Raw genomic sequence first — 19,314 nt, 5'->3', positions numbered from 1 at the left:
TGCAAACTCAAGTGGTAACGAAAAAGAAAAAAAAAAACGTAAACTTAAACAGAAAACGAAACGCGCAACGTCGAAACTATTGTGTATTTGTGTTACTGTGTAACTGCACGACTGCGTGTGTGTGAACTCTTTTTTCATGGCTTTTTTTTCTGCTCTAATAACGGAACATTTACTGGGGTGATCTTACTTGCCGCACACCTTGCAGGGATAATCATCCTTTGTCGGTATGAGGTTAGGGTTAATAGTGGGGTTACCAGCGGTGGTAGTACTCAAGAAATTACCATTTTGCAACGTGCCGCTCACGTGGGCTGCCGAGCGTCCGATACAGTGAATACGGATGTGACCATGCAGCGCGGCCTTGGACGAGAAGCTCTGCGAAACAAAGAGAGTTGTAGGGGGCAGCGTGCTGGCTATTTTTCTCTACTTACCGCCGAACAGTCGGGAACTTCGCAAACGTGGGGCCGCACGTCGCTGCCGGTGTTGATCGTCGGTTGGCCAGGTCCGCTAGCCGTTTTGACCACTGCGTGGGGTGGCGGGGCGGTGTATCCGATGTGGTCCAGCAGCAGGTCGTCCGGGCTGGCGTTCAGGTTGATGAACTTCATCGAGTTGTTGCCGTGCTGCAGCAGATGGGTGGTCTTGTAGTCGACGCAAAGCTTCTTCCAGAAGTAGTACAACTGGACGCAGTCACCGGTTGTTTTGGCGGGAAGCAGCTCGTTGGTTATCCGGTAAAAGTCCTTTCCGTACAGTTCCAGCCCGCGGATAAACTGTTCCATTTCGTCGGGTGACCAATGGCGGTGTATAGCGGTCGGAGGAGTTTGGAGCAGGTTGAGGATGGCGATGTGCACCTCGCCTTGGGCTTCCAGTAGCGATCGGAGCGCGTTCTCCTCCGAGTGGCAGCCGAGAGGAACCGCTGAAGAGCGGGAAAGCTCTACGAAGCGGGCGATCTGTTGATCGTTCTGGGCCACCGTTGGATCCCATAGCTGCTGATCTAGGTGGTGACTCAGGTTATGGTAGCTGGGACTGCTGCCGTAGTAGTCCGGAATGGTGGCCTGATAGTCGTGGCCGACGTTGATACGCGGTCGAATCGGGAGTGGTGGTTCGCTGAAAATGTCCGAGGTGTCGTCTACGGTGGAGTCCGATCCGGACTGGTTTACCAGGCTGGCGGCAACCTGGGTGTAGAGTCCGGGAGCGGTTCGGCCCGGATTCAGCATCGGCTGTGGAGTGTAGTGCGTAACGGGAACCGCGGTTGTAGACTTCCGCAGCTTGGAGTGGTAGATGGGTGACTTGCGGACGACGATCGGTGCCGTGGGTAGCATCGCGGCCGACCTTTTCCGGAGGAGCGCGTGCTGGAGCTTCGGCGAGCTGCTGCTGCTGCAGTTGCTACTGCTGGATGAGATGCTGCTCGGGCTGAGAAATACCGAGTCACCGGGGTTGTCTTTTGGAATTTGCTCTGTTTGTACGGTAAGTGGAATTTTTGCGTTGGTATCACTGACGCCGACCTGGGCGTCCGCTTCAGTTTTGAGTTTTTTGGCACTCGGTGGTGAGAAGGTACTGCTGTTGTTCTGCGACAGAACCTGCTGTTGCTGCTGCTGCAGCAGCTGTTGCTCGAAGAGAAACTTCTGGTGCTGGCGATGGGCAAAGTCCTTGGGCGAGGACGATAGCAGCGGATCGTCCGAGTTTGGCATCATCTGGGACTGTAGCGAGGACAAGCCGTTCAGGTAGTACAGGTCAATGTCCGCTTCGGCGATAACGACGTCCTCGTCGCTGGGAAGCACCTCTTCCAGGGCTTCCTTGACCTCTTCCGCGCTGGACATGGTAGCGGAGAAGAACGCGTTGGACAGCGGCGAGGAAGCACTGCGGGTTTCGTTGATGAACGCCTGCGCTTCGTCCAGGAAGTCCAGGTTGATTTTGGACGCCGGATCTTCCTGAGCACCTCCACTGCCCGATGAAGTGGACCGCGTGTTGGATGACTTGTTGTTGGCCATTACGGGAGATTCTTCGGAGAAAAAGTTGTCTTCGGTTTTGAACAGGTCGTGACAGTGGTCGTCAAGGATGTTTTTGCTGTTCCGGAAGAGGTCGGCATTTTCGTCGAGGAGTTCGTTTTTCAGCGCCAGGATCTTTTCGTCGCTGAGCTTGACTTCCTTGCCGTCGGTTTTGAAGAAGCCATCGTCGAGGAAGTTGGTGGACGAGTTGCGCTTGTCATCGAAGAAGGAGCCGGCATCGGAGAAGTGACGGGAATCGTCTAGGAACGGTGATGCCTGCGCGACCGGTTCGTGGGAAGCCGGCGGAGTTGGATAGGCTAGCGGGGACGGGAGTGGTGAGTTGGAGGATTGGCTGGTTGGGGGATCGGTGGAATTGTTGGTGATTACCGCGTTCGAGGAGGTGGAGTTACTGTAAAGGACAAAGTCCTTGGAATGGAGAGCGCTGAACTCGGCCAAGCTCTCCGGGAGGGGCGAGTCCAGCACGGCTTGGAGTTGCCGTGAGGGGGTAAAGTTCTGCTCGTTGATCGCGGTAGAGTAGTCGGAAAGGGACTCTATTTCGTCGAGCTGCTCCGTCGAAGAGGCGGAGTCCTGCAGCAGCTGGATCGAGTCAACGGCCTGCAAAAGCATGGTCGTATCGCTAACACTGTACACGTCGTTATCGCTAAAGAAGGCCGCAGCACCGGTGGCGTCGGTAGAGTAGGCTAGAGTGAACACGTCCGCACTGCCGGAAGGCGCTTGTGATATAGTGAGTGAGAGGGGCGTGGCGTCGGTACTGATCACCGGAGTCGGAGGATTGCTGCTGGAGGTCGCAGATGAGCCGTTGTTGTTGTTGGTGCCGATGGTCAGCGCTAGGGGCGGCGTGGACGGTGCGCTGGTTAAGGCGTTTGCAGGTAACACCACGGTTCGCGTAGCTGAAGGCGACTGCTGCTGTGTCGTGGTGATGGCCAGCTGGCCAGGATCGGAACAGGTACGCTTGACGGCCACTTTGGTGCCGCGTTTCAACAGCTCAATCAGCGTGGCGTCCTTGACATCGGCCGCCGTGGTGATCGCCTTGCCCGAGTTGATGATCTGGGTGGTTCCGTTCTGCGTTGACACGATGGCGACGGTGCCGGGCTTGGGCGATAGCAACGCTTCGCTGGCTTCCAGCAGTCGCCGCGCAGTTAACGGCGGAGCCGGCACCACGAATGAACCCTTCAACAACAGATTCTACAGTTATCAAACATGGGAGAGTTCAACGAGATTAGAACACCAAACACCGAGAACATCCAGACTACACGACTTACCTTCAGATCCTTGCTGCGCTTGTTGATGATCTTCTCCTCGATGAGCGCCCGCACGCCAACGCTGGCCGTCTGCAGTGGCGGTCCGGTGTGCTCCTTCTTATCACATTTCTTCGTTTCGGAGTCCTTCTTGAAGTAGCCGCCGTGCAGCCGCATGTGACCGTTCAGGGCCGGGATGTTCTTGAACTTGCGGTGGCACAGGTTGCACTCGACCGGTTTCTGGTCGGCTTTTGAGACCGCGGTGGCGGCAGTAGCCGCGGCGTTTGCTGGAGAAGCGGCCGATGACGGCGTTGGAGCTGGGGTGGTGGTTGTTGGCGGTGGTTGGGCGTTGCTGGCAACACTGGCGGGTTCTACCGGAGGGACGCTGGGCGTGGGTGCCGGTGCTGAAGCCTGGGTTGTCGAAGTGTTGGGCGTAGGACTGGGCGTGCTGGATGTGGTTGTCGTGGTCACCTTGTTCTGGCTCAGTTGGAGCTGTTGGAGAGACAGGGGTCGGGGACATAGCTTAGAGTTGTGCACATTTTTGTTCTTTCTATAGAACTTCTGAGGCGCTGAACTAAAATAGTGTATTTTTCCGTTAGCGTGTGCATCAGACCGAAAAAGCCCCTCGTTCTGCGTGTGTGTTGTTTGTTATTGTTTGACAGACGCTCGTGCTGTCGCTAAGCAATAGAGTTATCTACGTGCGCATGTGTTGCGTGTTTGTACACGAAGGGTTTTTGGGTTAAAATTTGTACCCGCCAGCAAAAACAAATGGTAAGCTAGTGTGCGTGAGATCGGGTTTAGATAGCTCTATAGAGTTATCTAAGCCCGCTCTTACGCACACTTGCACGCCATTTGTTTTGCTGGCCGGTACAAAATTTAACCTCAATCTTTTTCGTGTACGTACACGCCATACATGCGCACGTAGATAACTCTATGGAATAAAAAGTTCCAAAACAACTTGAATAGGTAAGCAACAATAGAGAGAAAACAATTGGACCTGCTGCCTGCTGCGAAAAAACCACCGAAGTTGTAAGTAAAATGTAAATTGTACAGAATCGGTCAATCAACATTAACGTAAAACAAATCCAAGATGGCGTCGCCTCATGCAAGATAAGCCTTGGATAAAAATGTCTATTGCTTTCAAGTTTTAGGAAAAGAAACCTAAAACGAAGGAAAGATCCAGATCCGGAACAGATTCGGACTTATTTGTGTATAACGTTGACGTTTGCTAAGGGTAAAATTCCACCAATTTTGTGTCATCCAATCACGATTTGATGAAATACCAAGATCAAATCTAATTTGGTCGAGTCGAGCGTTTGCGGAATCCTGCAAAAAGAATCCAATAAAATTGTAATGAATTCCCGCAATACGTCCACAAACAACCACATCCCTAACCAAACACACCCACACATATAGCCATCAAATCACTCGACGGTTTGCGGCATGGTGAAAAGTTGACGCTGGAAAGAGGCTTTTCAGTCGAATAATTTCGATATTGCCGTCTCCGCAGCAGCCTCCACCCGGACGCCGGCGTCCGAAGAGCCAATCAACCAATTGATGTGGCGGCAGGTATCAGCATTGGAGTAGGGCCATCATCAAGGCTCAGGGATGAAAAATCAATAAATTGTTGAAAAATGCCGACCAAAGGCTTCAACGAAGAGTAGGAGGCTGTGCCAATTACGCATAGTGGGCTGGAAGTCAAAAAGGGAGTCTAGGACTAGAATGACAGAAAATTGTAGAATTTTGTGACAGCCAAGCTGTCAACCGGTGCTAGGACTTAATAAACGCAATATAAGCCAGAGGTTGTTCGTGTGGGTGCAGATTTGGCATTTTCTGACCGATTTCTCAAAAAAAGTGACCCACCGTGTCACGTTAAGAGCTTTTTCGTAGTCGAACCTATGGAAATTGCCGGTGCTACCGGCAACGGTAATTAAAAATTCAATTAATTGGACTCGTTTCCTCAGGTGATCCCCCTCCCTTCAAAAGAATGCCCTTCTGCAGCACTCTTTCGATGGCCAATATTGGGGCTGGCCGGGCTTGCCCTTTTTTTCGTCGATCTCTGGGCCTTAAAAGATAAAAGTGCCGAGCACTCTTATCAATGTCCATTCACTTTCATCTTTATTAATAACCGGTCGTAAATCTTGGCCTCTGCACGTGCAATCCAAGGTGGCGCCGGTGCGATTGGATTTCGGAGGACTTACCTCCACCAGGAGGAGGGGGGAAGGGGGGGTATTCTCCGGTGAAGTGGCATCATTCATTCTCATTTGCGAGCTACCTGGGACGAAGGACAAGGGGGGCATAAATTGCCCTGCGGGTCTTCAATAATTTGATGGAAAATGAAAATTTGTGCTTTCACTTGTTGTTTTTTTTTGCCGGTGAATGAAAGATGGGTGCTTAAGATTATGCGTATCCTCTGGCAGCGTGTATGTGTTAGAATGGGGAAGGAGGGAGGGGTAAAAGTTGTCAGATTTATTTCAATTAACTGAACATTTGTCTCGCGAAACGGTGTACCCCTCGGTGCCACAGTATCTGGCGGCTTTTAATTTGGGAAGATTTTTTATGAGCCTCCCTGTAGGCGATTTGCACGTGCTAACAATATGATAACAAATGCGTGTATTCAAAATATTGCACATTTCGAGAATATATCACTTTTGGTGTTAACATAGTCTCAAAAAAAAAAAAAACAGTATGGGTGCATGAAAGTTTCAAGGTAAAGTTCAATCGAGTTGAAATTTAACTCCAACTGTCCACTTGATATGTTTGGAAAATCTACGAAAACTGTTCTAAGAACAGGATAACCTATTAGGGCAGGGGTGCCCAACCTTTTGGCCCTACGGGCCAGATCAGATTTTTCTGAAGCAGTGGCGGGCCGGAACTAATATTTGATAAAAGTTGATAAAGTAAACCCATTTTTTTATTTTTTATGATTGGCTTCTTTTTAAATAAATAAATAAAAGAAGTAGTGTTGCAAATAAGATTCATATATCTTGATTTTAAGAATGAAAAACAAAAATAACTTTCAAAAATGTGTTTATTTGACTTATTCTAATTTTTGTTTGTTTAAAATTGTATAGTTATTGTTTTTGACGATTGCAATTAAATACCTTGATATAATTTTGTTATGAAAAAAAAAAAAAACATTCAAATTTCAATGCTCGTTGCATTTTTTTTAGTTTGATTTCCTCAACACTACAATAGAAAAAAATCTATGAGACATGATAAAATTTATTCAAACGAAATTTGGATTCGAATATTTACAAAAAAACTGTTTACGTTGTTGTGCACCTTTATTCAAATATTTTAAAATGATTGTAAACACACACAAAATTTAAAAAGTGTAAAAAATATATATTAAATCATTTTCAATTCGTTATTCTTCAAAATTCAAAGTTTATGAAAAAATATATTTTTTGCTCCAAAATTTCTTGACTCATTTTGAGACATTTTTTAATATTTTTAAAATATTTGCAGCGATCTTTTATCAGTATGAATAATTTGCTTTTTTAAGCTTAAAAAAACACTTTATCACTGAAAAGTTGTTCTGGAAAAAAACATTAGTTTTTGCTTACCTATTTATTTAAAAAATAGAAAAAAAAACTTCAGTTTGAAGTAAAGACAGTTAAAAATGAAAGAAATTTAAATTTAGTGTCTTTTTGTACATTTTTAGAAAACAATCCAAGCTTTTTCATACATTTCACAATTTTACGAAATGGATAATTTTGTTTTCTTGCACCATTTTTCAGTTTAAAAATATCAATATAGAAATAGAATTAAACTCAAACATGAAGAATGTTGTTATAATATGTTGAAATTTGGTTTCAAGCTTATTTTTGTAAATTCAGACAATCAATTTATTTATTTAATATTTCATGAACAGCCTTAAGGGCCGGTCATAGAACTATTTCGAAAAGCCGTCGCGGGCCGGATGAAATGGCTTCACGGGCCGGATCCGGCCCGCGGGCCGGACGTTGGGCAGGCCTGTATTAGGGTGTAATATGGTTGTATGGAAAAAAATAAAATTGTCCAAATCTAAAGAGCACAGCAACTTTTCAGTTCCTTTTGGGGTCCTAAACAACTCCCCTAAGTTTGGGAACAATTGGTTTAGTCCTCACTTTGCGCAAAGCGATTCAATTTTCTATGGGACTTTGTATGGGAAAAACCATTTTTTTTGGATTTTGATATTTATCAATTTCACGCATCACGCTGTACTTAAACCGGATTCATATTCGAATACTCTGAAAGATGCTCTACAACTTTCCCGAAGAGAGCATGGTGCTAACTTGCTCCTGAAAAAAGATGCAGCGTGTTCAAAACTCGTCTGAAACGTGTTTTTGCTCGAAAATCACGTTTAGACGAGTTTTGAGGACGCTGCATCTTCTTTCGGGAGCAAGTTAGCACCATACTCTCTTGGGGAAAGTTGTAGAGCACCTTCCAGAGCATTCGAATATGAATCCGGTTTTAGTACTGCGTGAAACTTGATTTTTTTTAAATAATTAAGCTAAAAAAAATATTTTTCCCATACAAATTTATATGGAAAATTGAACCGCTTTGCGCAAAGTGAGGACTGAACCAATAATTCTTAAACTTTGGGGAGTTGTTTAGGACCCCAAAAGGAGCTGAAAAAATCGATTTCGATATTACACCCAATAACCTATACTAAAAAATAAAAAAATTTCTCATAATTTTGTTTCACCTATTCAATTTTGAAATCTTTTAAATTGTGTGATTAATAGGTATTGAAGTTCTTTTTACATAATGTTCCTTCTTTTAATCAACTTGTTTTATTCTTCATTCAATGAATATCGAAACAAAATGATAGGGTTGACTATCTAGTTTGATATTGTAGAATTTTCGCTTCTTTTTAGTTTTTAGTGTTTAAGTTTTTAGTTTTTCTTTAATGCCCTAAAGTTTGATGATCTGGCAACACTGCGCTGATATTGGTTTTACGTTAATTTCAAACGTTCTTCCAGAACTAATTTCGCTCTTCTAACAAAATCTTTTCCGCACCAACTATCCTCGCTCCTGTTTCCATCGTGGGCGTTCAAAAAGACTCCCCACAGGAGGTCGTTAGCCAAGTTATCCCGGAGTGTCATCTTGACACCTACCCTGCCAAAGCCGAGGCGGCCTTTATTTCCAGACCATTATTGTCAGCACTTTCCACGGACCGTTTTTCCTTTCTCAGGGCACGTTTTCCAGCTCGTGGCGCGAAACCTTTAGCAGTTTCATTCAGGTGTCTTCATATCGATTATTGTGAATCTTCTTTTCCGGGGAAGAAAACTTGGACAGTGATTATGGAAGACTCAATATTTCTGTAAATAACTGTGTTATATATATTTGTAAACTAAGTTATTACATGAGCCTAAAAATATATTAAGGAAATGCTTTGATATTTTTTATCAAAGTATTGTAATCGTTGATTCAAAAACCAATTTATTGGCAACACTGTCCCACGCCGTCTCCAAGACCTATTCATCGCTCGCCACGCGTAACGGAGACACAAGATATGAACTGGCACCCATTTAATGAAATGAGGGCAATTTGGTCCTCGAGCCTTGGCCGGATATCTTTCCTGGGCCTCCAGAAGAAGAAGAGAAAAAGTGAAACTTTGCAGAAAAAAAAGAAGAATCTGCTACCATCACGACCCAACTGTTACGATAATGGGTTACAGGCGGCCGCGGCGGTGGCCAATCAGGAGTGATTGAGGGAGGAAAAGGATGGTGGGGGGGGGGGGGAGTGTGCAGGGGAGCTGCCCCCTATTAATGGACCCCGGATAATGATCCAATCAGATCGGTAGTAAATTAATTAACGGAAATAACCAGGTCGTTTCCAGGAACGGGCGAGAGAGGCTTGCGGAAATGGATAGTTTGGTTGGTTGCGGAGCGAAATTGAGGTTCCGTGGTGGGAAAATGATCCCATTAGCAGGAGAATCGGCAGGGGGAGGCGTTTTGACAGCGAAATGGTTAATTGGGTATCGCGTTCTGATGAGGGTTAACTTAGGGAGCGTTCTTTGATTACGTAACGCAAAAAATTTGAGTTTTGGACCCCCTCCCCTCGCCCCTCGTAACAAAATCTCCAAACAAATTTAAAAAAAAAATTGTATGGAGCGTAACACGGCATTCGACCTCCCCCCCCCTTCCCTTCAACTGCGTTACGTGATAAAATAACGCTCCCTTAGTGACAGATTGACTTTGGCAGTGACGGATCCGGCTAGGAAATACACCGGCTAATTCCGGATGGAACATATTTTGAGATAATTTGAAACTTGAATCCAGAGAAATTTGTTGGAGTTTCTTAAAATTCTTGATTTTTTTAAATATATATACATAGTATATATATAATCTCCTAGACTTAGACTATTTCAGATTTTTTCAAAAATCTTCAAATATATGTTGAATTTTTGAGAGTATTTTTGAATATATCCCTCTAAATATACTGATTATTCAATTATTATTAATATTGTCATATAGTCAATATTATTCAATCTTCATTCAGAAAGGCTAATATTTCTGAATTTAATTAAATTTTCTGAAATCTTCTAGAACCTTTTTAAATTTTCTAGAGCATTTAAGAATATTCCAAACTGTTCTTCAACCTTCATAAAGCTTGAATGATCTCTCTGAATTTAATTAAATCTTATATAATCATCCAGAGTATTCTTTGGGAATATACTTTATGGCTCCAGAGTATTAATAAATCCTCTAAAATATTAGCGAACTCACCTGAATATGCATGCATCTATCACGAAAAAAAAATCCGCAAAAAAATCGGAAATGGGAGTATGGCATACTCTTTCTGAAAAATATTTTTTAGCTCTTGAAAAATGTTGTTACATCAAAATCCACAAAATGAAAAGGAAACATGATCAAACATAATTTTACGTGAATTTTCATATATTTAGATTTTTTAAAAGAATTGATATCATGTTTAGCGTATTTTTTCAAAGTAAAGTAATTTTTAATTAAAGTTATTTTAATTAAAGTTATTTTAAACTTTTGTCGCTCCCCTTTTCTTTTTCAGTTAAAAAAGAGGAACAAAAACTTTCAGATTTGGACATTTTAAAAATGAACCTTGAAATTTTATAGCATTTAATTATTGTTTAAAGGATGATTGTTTTCTTACTGAATTAAAGAAAAAAGTTTCAATTTTTCAAGTAATTTGTTTGGACATTTATTTTTAAAATTTTGATAATAATTGACAAAAATTTAAATTTTTATTTTTTCGATACATTTTGTTTGAAGGCAGATATTACATTTTTTATAGCTGTGTTTGAGTTGCAATCATTCTTTGGGTAAAAAATGAATATTATTTAAGATTCGGGAAAAGTCGGATTTTTTTAAATGGAACTTGAATTTCCACCCTGGATTAATTGACAGCTTTCTCAAATCTTCCGGAATAATCTCAAATCACTCAAACTATTCCAGAATATTCATGAATCTCGCAGCATATTCTTCAATCTTCATAAAAATTCTTAAATCTTGTCGCAACTTATTGAATCTTCTAAAATCTTTCTGATAGATTCTTTTTAAATATGCATTATAAAAAATAAAAAAATAAATTCTTTGTTATTCTTCTAGATTTTTTTTTGAAAACTATTGAATCTTTTATTTTTTCAAGAATATTCCAGATTTTCTTGAACATTTCAGAATACTCTTGAAGCTTCTGTAGTATAATGTATCTTTCAAAATATTATTTATTAATCCATAATATTCTTAAATCTACTAGAACATTTTTGAATCACATTCAAAATTCTAGTTTGCATATTTAGATATCTTGAATCATCAAGAATATTTTTAAATCTTTCAGACAGAATATTCTTAAAATGTCATTAAACTTATTAAATATTATTGATTTTTATGAAATATTTTAAATTTACCGTCATAAGAAGTGACATTGGGTCTGTGGGGGTGAGATTAGGTCATACAAATTTCGACATTTTTGTATGACCCAATCTCACCCGCCATACTCAAAGCACCTGAAAATGGTACCCAAACTTGCACAGTTTTCCAAAATAATTATAAATTCTATAAAACTCCTAGAAATATAGGGGTAATTCTCTACCAACTCACACGAAATCGGGAAAAGTTGCCCCGACCCCTCTTCGATTTGCGTGAAACTTTGTCCTAAGGGGTAACTTTTGTCCCTGATCACGAATCCGAGGTCCGTTTTTTGATATCTCGTGACGGAGGGGCGGTACGACCCCTTCCATTTTTGAACATGCGAAAAAAGAGGTGTTTTTCAACAATTTGCAGCCTGAAACGGTGATGAGATAGAAATTTGGTGTCAAAGGGACTTTTAAGTAAAATTAGACGCCCGATTTGATGGCGTACTCAGAATTCCGAATAAACGTATTTTTCATCGAAAAAAACACTAAAAAAGTTTTAAAAATTCTCCCATTTTCCGTTACTCGACTGTAAAAAATTTTGAAACATGTCATTTTATGGGAAATTTAATGTACTTTTCGAATCTACATTGACCCAGAAGGGTCATTTTTTCATTTAGAACAAAATTTTTCATTTTAAAATTTCGTGTTTTTTCTAACTTTGCAGGGTTATTTTTTAGAGTGTAACAATATTCTACAAAGTTGTAGAGCAGACAATTACAAAAATTTTGATATATAGACATAAGGGGTTTGCTTATAAACATCACGAGTTATCGCGATTTTACGAAAAAAAGTTTTGAAAAAGTTACTTTTTGCGTTTCTCTTTGTTTCGTCGTCCGTGTCTGTCGCGGGTGACCATGAATGGCCATGATCGATGACGACCAACTTTTTCAAAACTTTTTTTTCGTAAAATCGCGATAACTCGTGATGTTTATAAGCAAACCCCTTATGTCTATATATCAAAATTTTTGTAATTGTCTGCTCTACAGCTTTGTAGAACATTGTTACACTCTAAAAAATAACCCTGCAAAGTTAGAAAAAACACGAAATTTTAAAATGAAAAATTTTGTTCTAAATGAAAAAATGACCCTTCTGGGACAATGTAGATTCGAAAAGTACATTAAATTTCCCATAAAATGACATGTTCCAAAATTTTTTACAGTCGAGTAACGGAAAATGGGAGAATTTTTAAAAAAAATTTAGTGTTTTTTTCGATGAAAAATACGTTTTTTCGGAATTCTGAGTACGCCATCAAATCGGGCGTCTAATTTTACATAAAAGTCCCTTTGACACCAAATTTCTATCTCATCACCGTTTCAGGCTGCAAATTGTTGAAAAACACCTCTTTTTTCGCATGTTCAAAAATGGAAGGGGTCGTACCGCCCCTCCGTCACGAGATATCAAAAAACGGACCTCGGATTCGTGATCAGGGACAAAAGTTACCCCTTAGGACAAAGTTTCACGCAAATCGAAGAGGGGTCGGGGCAACTGCTGTGTGAGTTGGCGGAGAATTACCCATAGTGAATTTAGAATATTTGTGAACAATTGTTTATTTTTGTGAGTATTTTCTCCAAAATATCATTCAATATTCGAGATTATTTCTGAACTTTTCAAAATGTTCATGAATCTTTCTTTACTAAGGTATGAAATCGTTTGTCAAATATCAGAAAAACTGTCAATTTCGGAAAGAGAGTAAGTGTCGAGTACCCACAAAACCGCTGTCAATCACCAGTCAATACGTCAATCTGCAAATGGCGTGCCTTTTATGGAAACCCCGTTTCTTTGCTTTACAGTGCGAACTGAAATTTTCTCCAAAATCAATCCAATTTGCAAATTTACTTTCAGCAACGTACGTGTAACGTATTTGCCCCCACACAAACACACACACACTCGAGTCAAGTCAACATTAGAATTTATGTTTGTTCCGGTCAAACAATGGCGCGTTTGTATTTTCCAACCATGCTGGATTTGCAGGTCCTTCTCCGGGGGTTGTTAGGAAGAAAGGTTTCAGCCTTTACTTGTGGGTTCGGAGAGGTTACATCCATTCTCCGCAACACTCGAGCACAAACATAATTTTCTAATGGCATTCATTCGAAGAGCTGGAACATGGGGTTACATTGAGCCAAACACCATAATGAATGGCTTTCATTTGGCAACAATGGTCTTGTTTGCGCCCAGCCACACCAGCCCATTGGGCCCATAATTCAATTGTAACTTATCTATTCAATCGAAGACACTGTGTGTCCGTCAATCTCTGGGACTTTGTCGTTTTCGGAGAACGACTTTGGCCACATGAAAAGCTTCTTTCTTCTTTCATCAAGTTTTGGAGAGGGCTTTCTGGCTGTGACGATAACTGACACTTTTTCTTCACCCCAAACAAATGAGAAAACGAGAGTGGGTTGCATACATCCAGGGGGAAAGCCGAGCAGGGCTTAAGGGACGTCCATTTCTTTCATTTCGTCCCATTGACTGACACTCATTGGCAGCGCTCAACCCAGCTCCCTCAACGAGATTAATTACTGCAGCTTTGGGTCGTATACAGCACCAACACCAAGGTACAGAGGATTAATCCTCGGAAAATGACAGAATTTTATCTTCCTTGGAAAGATCCTGCCCCATCATCGAATTTGTTCGTTCTGGTGAGGCACACGCACGTTCAACTCAATTAGATTTGACAGATGTTTATGGGAATTTTATTATTCTCGTTCGGCCCCGGAAATCCCAAACCCAAGGGAGAGGAGGAACTCACATGTCAGGACACAAGTTGATTCGGTTTTCGATGGAGGAGAATGCTTCCGGGGGGAGAAAGCGTCATATCTCCGAAAGAGCCCTCTTAAATGCTTTTAAAACATCGGGATCGTAAATCCAGACTGCCGCAAAAGGAGAGGACCGCAATTCAGGGGGCCCGGATTAATAAATGACATTAGACGGGATTACATCTGTCGAGAGGAGTAGTAATTTGTGTTTATTCGAGTGATTCTGGAGAATTTAATTTGGAGCCCTGTGGTGACAATTTCATAAATTAATAGCGGTAGATTCGGCACATTCTAAGAGATTTAACAAATCTGAAAATAAATAAGTGTTTAAGAACATTCAAGAGAATTCTTACATATCCTAATTATTCAATATTATTCTTCCGATACTAAAAGATTCACGAGAATCTGTTAAACAGCCAGGCAAACTGTGTAAAGTTTACCGCAAAGATGATAAAGTAAAAAAATCGTGGTAAAATTACATCTTTTATGTTAGAAAAAAGCTTTAATTTAACCTCTAATAATGTGTACAACTGGCAGACGCTAGGAAGAAATATTTGTAATCCCAAAAAAATATCAAACCGGCGACAGTTTTATCTAGCTTACTAAGTCCGCACCCCAACCCGCACGGCCAACTCGCCGCTGTGAAAACTGGACGATCAAAGCCAATGTAGCTCTTTGTGTTCCGTACATTGTATACTGTAATTACTGCATATACGGTACATATACGATATACGAGATACGTAGAGCTACATCGGCTTTGATCGCCCAGTTTTCACAACGGTGAATTGGCCGTGCGGGTTTGGGCGTGGACTTAGTAGGCTAGATATAACCTGGGTGCTGAATAGTGGTTTGCAAAACGGCCTCAATTTTGAACTGTAAAAGTGGAACCAATTTACTGTTCGCCAAAAGTTGGGGAGTATTGTTATCGATCATCTCTTTTCATCACCCAGGATATAACTATCGCCGGTTTGATATTTTTTGGGATTACAGATATTTTTTCCAAGTGCCTGCCAGATGTAAATTTACACATTGTTAGAGGAAAAATTAAAGCTTTTTTCTGACATAAAAGATGTACCCCTTTTTAAATGAATTTTACCATCATTTTTTTTTCCTGTGTGGAACTTGCAAAATGGTTGCAGCCTAGGTTGCAGCTGTCAAAATGCTTATGCGCCTTTTTCAAATGTTGCTTCAGGTGATAAAAAATAGCGGGCCTCCACAGCTGCCTTTTAGCACTGCGGACATTGTTAAATAGTTACCGGTTGTCCCAGAATTTGCAAAAAAGTTCCAGCTGTCAAAAAGCTTATGTGCCTTTTTCAAATGTTGCTCCAGAATTTTGCATCATGAGTTCGTTCATACAAGTCTCCATACCATTTTGGCAGCTGTCCATACAAAAAGGCTACACAAATATTAAAAGATCTGAATCTTGAGAATGGATTTTCTGATCAATTGTGTGTCTTCAGCAAAGTTTAGGATATCGCTTAGGACCTTTCAGTAAAATAGTTACACTCAAAAAAAAAAAAAAAAAATGCAATTTTCATACAAAACATTGGTTTGCGCAAAATGTGCTGTGTGTTGCATCATAATCCATTTTGGAACAATTAATTCTATAACTAAGGCACTAACAAGAGCAAGAAAAATTAAAAAAAAAACTTGCTAAAAGTGCAAAGGAAATGGGAAAGAAAGAGAAAAAGCTTATAACTAAATCACAGTATTTTATCCTTTGTAGATGTGCTTAATCATCAGCTCCCCAAGGGCTAGAAATTGCTCCGCCTTGTTACGGCAGGTCCGAAACCGCGACATCATCTCCCCCGCGAGAGCAAAGAACTCCGGCAGGGTGAAGAGATCTTCCCCGGTGACTTCTTGCTGGGTCGTACTGCCGCTACCGGCAGCAACCACGCTGGCAAACGATCGCCCCCAGCCAGGAGGGAATGCTGAGTTGTCCGCGGGAACCGTACGCTGCCCAGCAGCCGGCACGGTTACGCTCGTACATCGAATTATGCTAAGATACATCTTCTAAAGGAAATGCAATCAGAAAAAAATGAAGTTTTTATCAAAATAAAGCATATTTTGAGAGACGATATCTCAGCGATGCGTCCGATTTTCACTGTCAAAAAATTAAACTATCATAACATTTTCCAAATTAACTCTAACATTTGAAAGAGCCCTTAAACACTTATTTTTGACCGTATCAAATGTCAGAGTTGATTTGAAAATGTGTTTTTTTTTTCGGAAGAACGGAAAATTTTACTATCTTTAATGTCTTTTAAGCTACTTTATAGGAAAGTTTCTGATCCTTTCGAAAAACAATATTATGGGGTCCAGTTTGGTCATGACCTTTACAGCCAAATTGGAATGTGTATTTAAAACAATCGACTTTTTCTACGTTTTTAGATTATTTTTTTTGAATAATTGGCAACTTCGCCAAATAAACTTTGAACAACTTGTGCAATACCACAAATGCATTTTTTGTCGCGTAATTCTATTCAAAAATGAGATTTTATTTAAAACAGTTATTATTTATGTGCGAATTAAAAAGAACAGGTTAGACACCAATAAAAAGATCAGAAAATTTGTTCTCAAGATACACATTATTGAATATTTGAAAAGCCTTTTTGAATAGCCAAAATTGTATGGAGACTTGTATGGAAACAATGATTTAAAAATAAAACAAGAAAAAAAAATCAAGTTAATTAAAGAATATTTAAGAATATTCAATAAAATTAAAGAAGATTCATCAAGATTCAACCAGATGCATGAAGATTCAAGAAGATTCAAGAATATTCAAGAAGATTCAAGAAGAATCAAGAATATTCAATAAGATTCAAGAAGATTCAAGAAGATTCAAGAAGATTCAAGAACATTTAAGAAGATTCAGGAAGTTTCAAGATAAAAAAAAATATTTCAGAATACATAATAACGTTTTCTAGGCCTGCTTTATTTTTCATATGGGACATTTCTGATAATAATGCTAATACATGAATTTAACAAGATTCAATAACGTCAAAAAATATTAAATCAATTTAAAAAAAATATTTAAGCCCGTAGAACTGAAGCAGATTCAACACAAAAATTCAAATTACTAAAGATTCAAATAGATTTGCAATATCAGATATTATCATCAAAGTTTCAACAAAATGATTCCGGATTCATTCTCGCCACCATGCCGACATTGATAGAGTGCAAATTCGGCCCGGAATCGGTTTCAATCAATTCCGAGAGACCCGTTGCGTATTATCATCGTTGTCGGACGACGAATCCCTAGAATTCTACCTCCATTAATCAACTCTCGATAATGAGCTCCCACTTCTGGCGAACGGTATGTGTCCCGAGGTTCGGATGGTGACAGTTGATGATTCCGAGAACTCATTCTACGTTGGAGGAGGCACGGCGTGTTTTCTGGGCAACCTTAAGGAGAAAAAACAGTCATCGCTACTTTCAAAAGTATGTTATATGAAATTTTCTCAGCTTTCCAATGCTTCTAAGAGCGAAATGTTTCATCGGGATATTTCTGAGATATCTTTATTTTAAGTTTTTTGTTTTAAAATCCTTAATCATTTATTGGGAATTTTTAAATAACAGTCCAGGAAACTTGTCAAATGATGTGTTTTATGTGTCATTTACTCATCAAAATGTGCAAAATAAGACAAGGAACAACTTTGTAGAAGGTTGCAAACCGCTAAACATTTTTAAAATTAAGTTTTAACCGAATTTTTGAATATGTGGAATTTATTCAGAATTTAAAATCATAAAACCGCATTAAAATATTATATTTACAAGAACAAATAGATTATTACATAATTACATAATATAAATAACACCGGTGTGCTCTAATTCAGCTTGGAATTAGCTGATACAACCGAAATTTTTACAGGTTTGAGATTGATAGGGTATTACAAGATTTTTTATAAATAAATAACATATTTTCTTAATCAAACATTAATCAGTTGCATGGATAAAAAACACGTTTATTACTCGAAATTGAACTGCAAACTTCTGTTGCAAGCTTTAGGAGAAATACTTTTCATTAGTATGAAATGATTGTTTTAATTTTTTTTTGTATTAAATGATCAAGGAATTAGAAGTGTATAAGACTCTCATCTTCAATCTCATCTTTTAAAAAAAAAAAATTTCTTGATTTTTGTTCAAATAGTTTGGAAAGACTTTTTTTTGTTTTATTTTTGGTAAAATAATGAATTATTCATTGATCAAATAAAGAAAAAGTTTGTGACGGTGTTTTCAGCATTCTGAATTGGAAGACTCGAGTTTTATTGCTACATTTAAGTGCATTTTCAACAGTAAATATTTTATAAAATTTTATATTAATTTTATACTCATATGACTTTTGAAGCTTGCAACAGTAATATGTAGTACATTTTCGATTTTAAATCATATTTGTATGCATGTTCCTGGTTAATGTTTGCTTAAGAAAATATCAAACTTAGTCATTATAATTCAATAATACCATTAACAAACACAAACCTGCCAAAGTTTTGATTGAACAAGCTAAATCAGAGCAGACACGTGATATTTGTTCACAAAAAATATATGTAATAATCTAATAAAAATATATTTTTACATTGTTTTATGTTTTTAATTTCTGAATAAATTCCCTATATTCAAAAACTAAGACAAAATATAAGTTTCAAAGTGTTTAGTGGTTTGCAACCTTCTACAAAGTTGTTCCTTGTTTTATTTTGCACATTTTGATGAGTAAATGACACAGTAAACACATCATTTGATAAGTTTTCTGAACTGTTAGTATAAAGTTTCCAATAAATGATTAAGGATTTTAAAACAAAAAACTTAAAATAAAGATATCTCAGAAATTTCCCGATGAAACATTTCGCTCTTAGAAGCATTGAAAAGCTGAGAAAATTTCCTATAAGACACATTTGAAAGCAGCGATGACTATTTTTTCCTGAAAATTTTGTTCTAAAAAACACGCCGTGGAGGAACTTTGCCCTAATAGGAGGAGAATATTGCGGCACAAAATATGACACATTTTAAGCCCAATTTGGGGTGCCATTCAGAAACATCATGAATGGTGCAGTAACACTCCGTCGTTTGGACAGTTTATAGTTTGACAGTTTGACAGATAGTTGATTGGACAAATATTGGGTTTTATACATATAGTGCATCAAACCAGATCTAAACATCAACTAACGTCCACTTTTGTCCTTTTATATTGTTTATCTAGAACTGTCAAATTTACACAGCGCACACTAACACCATCAAAATTAATGGTTCTAAGCTGATTTTTCAAGAGGGCGTAACTTTGAATGTTAGAAAAATATTTCATACTGTTTACAAGCTGTAGCTGTCAATTTCCAATAAAGGCGTAGCCTTAGATTTAAACAATCTACTCATCTCACTTAGACTCAATGTCATTTCTGGAGTAGCATTTGAAAATGGCCTTATTCAAATCAAATGGAGTAAAT

General features: G+C 39.5%; 1 protein-coding gene across 1 annotated transcript in view; it reads right to left on the bottom strand.

Annotated features, from left to right (window-relative positions):
• Positions 1–19,314, bottom strand: part of LOC120429669 (mucin-12) — a 51,443-nt gene that overhangs the window by 8,580 nt on the left and 23,549 nt on the right. Inside the window, exons 6-8 of the mRNA XM_039594697.2 lie at positions 3,266–3,733; positions 429–3,173; positions 188–372 (exon numbers count right to left, since the gene is read on the bottom strand). Coding sequence (XP_039450631.2) covers positions 188–372; positions 429–3,173; positions 3,266–3,733 — 3,398 coding nt within the window. The remainder of the gene's footprint in view (positions 1–187; positions 373–428; positions 3,174–3,265; positions 3,734–19,314) is intronic.

Source organism: Culex pipiens, chromosome 1 (assembly GCF_016801865.2).
Source record: "Culex pipiens pallens isolate TS chromosome 1, TS_CPP_V2, whole genome shotgun sequence".
NCBI classification, from domain to species: Eukaryota; Metazoa; Arthropoda; class Insecta; order Diptera; family Culicidae; genus Culex; species Culex pipiens.
Note: the sequence above shows the minus strand (reverse complement) of the source record. Positions and strands in the feature narration are given on the sequence as shown.